Below are 7468 nucleotides of genomic sequence, written 5' to 3'. Positions count from 1 at the left end.
ACACTAGGATAGAGGTTTTCCAAGTGGACCTGATAAACTAGGCTACCCTGTTTATCATGCAGTATTACAATTTCATGAGGTGGCAGGTAGCCTAGTGGTTAGAGCGTTGGCCCAGTCACCAAAAGGTTGCTAGCTTGAATCCCTGAGCTGACAAGATGAAAAATCTGTTGATCCGCGCTTGAACAAGGCACTTAACCCTAATTGCTCCAGGGTCACTGTCAATCATTCTTATAGAGTACCTGACTGTGAGGCCACTCTCTGAGGGTGTTTCAGGGGGAGTTGGGATACGCAAAAAACACATTTCACATTTCACACCTGACAGGTTACCCACTGGTACATGCAGCAAAATAGAACCTATATATTTCAATACATTTGAGGTGACATTGAATAAAAAAAATGATTCATAGCAATTGTCCTAATTGATTTTCAGCACAAAATCATTCAAACCATCTACTCAAATAGAATTCATAATTTCTAAATCCTTGATATCGAGTCCATAACCTCTACCTGCTACAAGGCACTCGCAGTATTTGCCAATCACCACGGTATCCGCCAATCACAAAGCGCACGCGGTTCTGACTCCTCCCCAGTGTATAATTGAAGTTTCTTTAGTTTCTACAGCGGAGTCAACACGCAGTGTAGCCCGATCAGTGAACGGATAAAAGCAGCACCCGTTGTCGGACAATGTTGCCCAGGAGCGTAACTGTATGTGTGACCCTGTGTCTATGGATTACAGTGTTGTCGACCCATGGAACCTTCGCTGCGAGGACCAGGCAGGATGACTCGTTCTTCACTGCTAGCATTTACCGCGCAAGATGCGCCTCGAGATGTCTCAGCCTGCATATCACTCGCATCTCTGCTTTTTTCAAGCACTCCCAGGTAGGAGCGTGTTGCTCACAGTCTGTCCAACTTTTACGCTTCATGTGTCCCCCTCAAAATAAACTGTGTGTGTGTGTGTGTGTGTGTGTGTGTGTGTGTGTGTGTGTGTGTGTGTGTGTGTGTGTGTGTGTGTGTGTGTGTGTGTGTGTGTGTGTGTGTGTGTGTGTGTGTGTGTGTCAGTCACACCCCATATGGGTGAGTTGAGTGAGGCTATTGGGCATGAATGAGTCTGTCACATTACAAATGAGACAAGGCATAAATGAAGTGGTTCTGAAATGTCAATGTAAACAATTTGGCCTCTTCTCTGACAGAATAGTCTACTGATAGTTTTGTTGGACTTAACTTGTCACACAGTGACTGAAACAGTGGCAGCTGATGACCCTATAGGACTAGGAGTCTATTAGTTTTGCTTTCCACAGCTGCAAATATGATGCATATTGTGTACATACTGTATTGTGGACACATTATTATTATTATAGTGGAAGGACATTATAGCCTTGCTATTTTGTGCATGTGATGCCCTTTTTTGTCAAACTGGTTCATTAATTCTCCATAGTAAGAAATATGAGGGCTGCTCTTGATTTTGAGGCTTTTTAAGAATGTTGTGGTTAGATGTTTGATCTGATTTGTTTATAGCCCTCTATCAAAATGGGCCAGTTTTATTTTTCACCCCATATATTCAATTACCTCACAATTAGCACCCACAATAACCCAGAAAATAGATCACAATATGATTATGCATACCGAAGATGACCACCAAGCGTGTTTCGATGATCTTCTAGAATTTGAGTTGGAAGAAGTGATTTGCTGTGGAATTATCCTTTTAATTGGGTGATTTGGTATGTGGTGGCAGAAGTTGTTTTTCACCCTCCACTAGAAACATTGTTCTCTCCCAGGACACAGTAAAAAGATCCTTCTCTTCCCACAACTGTCTTTCACCACCTATCTGTACTCAGTTTTTAGTTTTTACTTAAGAACATTTGCAGGATGAAGTCTGGGCTTATACTCTATTCTATTTAATTACTGATTGCTGTGTGTTTTGCAATCAATGTTGGGAGAGCTCGCCAACTGTTATTAACTCTCATTGAGTGCTTTGTCTCCCTCTCCGGTCTTCTCTCTTTATATTAGTTGGGTTTTATGTTAGGAAGCATTGATATATTTTATTTCAGATTCTTTATTAGACCATATAATCTAGTAAAGTTCACTGAAATTAATTTGAAGATTATTTCAACAACTTCTCGGCACTGCCCATGTTCTTAATACGAAGGCCTATAAATCAATAACTATTTGACTGAAACGTCTTAGAGATTGAGATTAAATGTATTAACTCCCCTGCAATTATAATGGGTTAATTGTCTGATAATTGACTGCTGAGCCCCAGAAGTTGCATTCAACCTCTGTTGTGTTCAGAAGGCAGGAAATGAGGAGGATGTGTTTATAAAAGAGAGAGGCATTTTTGCTCAGTGATAAGGTACTGGTTGAGCATGCTTGGAGCTCCAAGAATAGAAGCCAATTGTTGTTGATACGCTGAGTACTGTTAAATGCATTGTGTACTCAGCAGGCTCTTTCATGTGGCAATGGGAGGTCTGGTCAGCTGGAAAAACATGGTTCCCCCTGCTCTAGCCCATGGCCCTAACCCTTGCCACCAAATGCCAGCATCACACCTCATAGCGGGGACACTGGCCGACTGATGCTATCCCCAGTGAGGTCACCTTCCTGCTAAATGCAGAGGCCCACTTTGGCTAAATGTGATAAGCTCTAATGTACTGTTGTCATTACACTGGAGCCTGCCCAGTCAGCGCTCAACGTGCTGCGACCTACAGGTGGATCTGCTTCCTCTGACAGATCTTATTACAGAGAAGGCCCAGCTGGGCGGGGGCTTGCCTCCAACCTCTAACATGATTGAGACTGCAGACCTCTTAATTCAACTCAGAAAGCATTCATGCTTAGGATTAATTTAATTTAAACTCCAAGACACACAACGTTTCCAGTTTCATGGAAATAGACCCTTTCAGCAATACGCCTATAGAAACTTTTTTTTTTTAAAGTACAACAAATTTTCAAAGTGAAAGAGTTTTTTGAAAATGTTACAAATTTAAGAAACACCTCCCCTGAAATATAATAATTGGATAAGTCTCCACCCCCCTGAGTTAATACTTGGTGGAAGCACCTTTGGTAGCCATTACAGCTGTGAATCATTTTTATAAATATTTTACCAACTTTGCACAACTCTTAGGGCATCATATATCCATCTTTTTTGTCACAATTGCTTAGACGCAGTACATTTGTATGGGGATCATCGATGAACAGTGATATTTAAACTGTGTGTTTGATTCTTTTAATTTTCTTTAATTTTCTTTTTTTAAAGCAGATTTAAGTCTGAGACTTGACCGGTCAGGAACATTCAACACCTCTTGGAAAGCAACTCTGGTGTATTTTGCATAAAAATGTGTTTAATGGGTGGTTACAATTCTGCACAACCTCAACAGAAAAATTATTCATAGAAGTGACTCTTTTCATCAAGCTATTTTCCTCCCCATAACATTTCCCTAGGTCTAGGATCTTATGGAGAAGGCTGAGATGAATAGATTGGTTTTAGATAGGGTTCTATTTGTTCTGGGGGAACCAATCTCAGGGTTAGATTAAGTAGATCTGTATGAAAAAAATCAAATTGAATCCCTTTTTAGAAAAAATTAAGGAAGCTTAATGTGAAAAAAGTTCAAGGGGTGTATGTTTTTTATATTGTGTTTTGTAGAAGTTATACATAAATTTTTTGCATATTGAAATAAAACATTTTAGCAGTTGAAGCTGTAAACTCCCACACAAGTCCTCCTTTGAACTTGGCCCGAATCAGGATCCAAGGAATAATTGTCAGTGATGAGTTACTGAGCTCAGCAGGAACAGATACAGAGTTGGAAAAAGGCATGACCTTTTGGTCTTTGGATTTATGGCAATTTAGGATTTATAAATGTAGAAGTACTTCCAAAATACAGATGTATTTATTGACATTTTACTTCATATTTGGGGGACTTGTCACCATGGTACAATAGACAGAGAAAGGGGAAAACCCAGTTATAAGTATGGTCACTGGACATTTAAAATATTAGGAGTAAACTGGGGCCTCTGTTCACTAATGCATTCTGAAATCATCAGTCTTGTAGTCGATTATTTACGACTACCGATGAAGCCAAAAAACAAGGTGTGGTCTTGTTATTACATTTTAAGTCATAAAAATATAACAGTTTAAATTCGGTCGTTCATACCCAGTGAGCGGGTGTGCTGAAAGTTAAAGTATTGCACTTGTGAGACCTGTGTTCATAGCGAAGGAAAGAAAAACATGGGAAAGTAGTTTTTCCGTATCCCCTTGTTTTTGTCTTTTGATATTAAATAAGTTGGGGTGGAATCAAACCACAGCCACTGCTCGTCTCATGTGTGGACTTTTTCATTAGTGAAGACAGGGGATGAATAGGGCTCTGTGTAGCTTGGCCTCACCTCCTCTGTAAAAGCTTTTAAACCACGACAGTCGTGTCTGTAAATCTCAGCTCCCAGTGAGTGCTACTGCCTGCTACACCCTCTAGTGCCTCCTCAGACAAACATTACACATTCCTAACGGGATACAGACTCAACATCTTCACCATTTCAATTTGATACAACATTCACTTTCACATTAACCTTGATGCTGAAGAATATGACTGAGGAACCTCGCTGTCGCAATCCATGGATGTCAATTCCCTGATTTTATTTGCTTCGAGCCCACAGCTATTTGAACAGTCAATAGGGGAACCTGAAGGGTTGCTTAGTTATTTTGGTCCGGGGAGACTTCTGGGTTGTTGATAGACATATAAGGAGGTTGCCATCTCTTTGAACTGTCTCTACCTGGGGTTCCAATTGCCTATGACATCAAACACTTTACTTTGCATGGGGTGCTTGGCCATTTTTTAAAATCCATAATATAAAAAAAACATGGTCTACACATCCATATGTGCTACACATGTTTTATTGGTTGACAATGTTTTGATCCAAATAGATTTTTGTCAGTGATGTATAAGAGACCTATTGTAATTTCTTTGCAGAAGTGCTGAAAACTTAAATAAGCAGGACATTCATTGCTCATCAGCACTGCGTGATGTAATGTAGGTCTACAGCGACACCATAGTTGATAAAGAATAAAATGGTTTCAGAAGGTGAACACTGAACAGAGATGGCACCACAAATCAGAGATGAATGGGAAACAAAATGTATAGCTGTTTTCAAAAGAACGAATGCTGTACTCAAAAGCAGAGCAGGTTTTTTGTCTATGTTCCTCAGATGTCTAGAAATACAACATGGCCCTGGTCACCTGCTCTGCCTTCTCAGCTGGCACAAGCCAGAATACATCTCTGAGGTGAATCTGTTTACATGACTACCAGTGACACAGAGAAAGCTGTGAGTTCACCTCTGCGTTCAGACACACAGAGCAACTATTTGGCTTATTTTTTTCTCCAAGTCGTTTTAGTGAATATCCGGATCTGGAAAGCATTCATCGACCGGAGTCTTTAACAGTTTCTCGGCAGCACTGCATAATATTGAAACTGCTGAGGAATGCCACTGAGTCGTTGGGATGAAGCACTGACCTATAATTATTCCCCATTGGTCCATGACATGCTGAGGTCAGGCCTGGACAGCTGGGGCAACATCCCACAGAGCCCCGCCGGTGCTGCAGAGATGCTGTCACTGAGCAAAATTAGCCCCTCCACAGATCTCTTTCTGTTGCCACTGACGGATGGACAAGAAAAGGTGTAAAAAAAAAAAAAAAAAAAAAAAAAAACGGGCCTGTGATTTAGGAGCAGGCTGGAGTCATGCCAATGTGTATAAATGATCTTGAGTGATTGCCAGGGTTTTATTTACAGGGTCAGTGGCACTGATATATTATTTTGACATGTTTGATTGATCTTTTTGGGTATATTTAGTGCCATTAGATTTGTATTACACATGTAAAAAAATGTACATGTTTTAGATGTACATCATGTTATTACACAGGTACATTCATGTTATAGAGCACAACATTTCAATGAAAATACAGTACTGATAGTACTACAGAAGAAAACGTTTCATTCCCTGCTGCAGCCTCCCTTTTAAGGTGAATTCTTCAAGTTTTCCTGTTCCAAACTAGGGCTGACTATGAAATGTAAGCTTTATGTAAAACATGTCTATTTGTTACCTACATTTCCTTCTATTAATTTGGTCTTTGTTTAGTAAAATTGAGATTTGTCACGCTTGCATCCTATTCATTAGTAACATGGATTTCTTTCTGATGTTATTACAATTAGCAGTAGGGCAAATCTCCTTCAGTTTTACTTTGTTACCAAACTTTCTATCTGCATTGTTATTCAAGTAAATATATTTCTGTCAAATGGAAATCAGTGGAAATTGTTTTGCCTAACTTTGCAATCATTGCTTTTTATTTGACATATACATTTTAAAGTGAAAAGTCAGCGTCTCACTGTCACTCTGTTACCGTGGAATTGCTCTTAAGTCTCTGCTCTAGACTTCCCGATGCACCATGGATGTTTTTTAAACTGGCTGACCATTATCCTTGACACCGAACACACAACACTCACTGGTACTGGATGGCAAATTAAATCCTTTAATGAGAAGTTCTTTCCTGAGGTCTCACTGGGAATTTCCACTGGATTACATTGTTTGAGAATACTTTGAACTTGACATTAAACTTATGCAGACTTTCTGGTTCACAGACCCTTAAGGTTTGGCTAGTCAGTCAATCCTGGTGCAGTGTCTTATTGTAAGGAACAAAGCACTGATTCATGTTTATCGGTGACCTTTCATTTTTAACATATGTCTGGTAATGGAAATTCAGACTCATTGCCTTTTATTGAGAAGGTTTCCTTTCTCTACATTTGGAATTTCCCAAATATTCATAATGGCAGACAAACTTCAATGGGGATTTGAGCGAATCAATGAAACACTTGCACCCAAGCCTTCATACCTAGAACCATAGCACAATTTTAGTCCATGGTAACAGAATGATGCTGATTCTCAGATTTTTCACTTTAAAATGTATAATAAAAAAAAAATTTTTTTTGTTTGACATACATTATAAAGTGAAAAATCTGAATGTCAAACAAAATCTTTTTTTTTTTATTATACATTTTAAAGTGAAAAATCTGAGAATCAGCATCATTCTGTTACCATGGAATTACCCCCACCAGCGAATTAATCAAATGGGCAATTTGTCTGGGTGATCATTTATCTTACATTTAATGTCCAAGTGAAACCATAATTGAAGATAATAGCCTTGTGGTTTTTTGGAGCTCAGGAAATGGACACTTGAGCCAGGCATTTAGCCCATTGGAACTTCTCAAGATGACAGGGAGACACTCTGTCTTTACCCGACACAATTAGGACCAAATGTTTGGCTTCATGGAACCCAGAAGGTGGCACTTCCACAGCAATTAGGGGGAATTGGAGGTGTCTGCAGTCTACACAAGAGTGCTGACATCAGTTCCTGTGTGAGTGACCTCTGGGATGTCTGTTGTGAGATCAAACGCAGGCTGATAAGAGTTGAGGTCACAGTGCTCTGCTGAACGAC

General features: G+C 39.7%; 1 protein-coding gene across 1 annotated transcript in view; it reads left to right on the top strand.

The window, feature by feature from the left end:
• The first annotated feature begins 597 nt into the window (after positions 1-597).
• LOC129816847 (anosmin-1-like) overlaps positions 598-7468 on the top strand; it is a 58516-nt gene continuing 51645 nt past the window's right edge. The window contains exon 1 of the mRNA XM_055871775.1: positions 598-879. Within this exon, the coding sequence (XP_055727750.1) occupies positions 685-879 (195 nt within the window). The 5' untranslated portion in view covers positions 598-684. The remainder of the gene's footprint in view (positions 880-7468) is intronic.

The sequence above is a fragment of the Salvelinus fontinalis genome, chromosome 19, assembly GCF_029448725.1.
Source record: "Salvelinus fontinalis isolate EN_2023a chromosome 19, ASM2944872v1, whole genome shotgun sequence".
NCBI classification, from domain to species: Eukaryota; Metazoa; Chordata; class Actinopteri; order Salmoniformes; family Salmonidae; genus Salvelinus; species Salvelinus fontinalis.
Note: the sequence above shows the minus strand (reverse complement) of the source record. Positions and strands in the feature narration are given on the sequence as shown.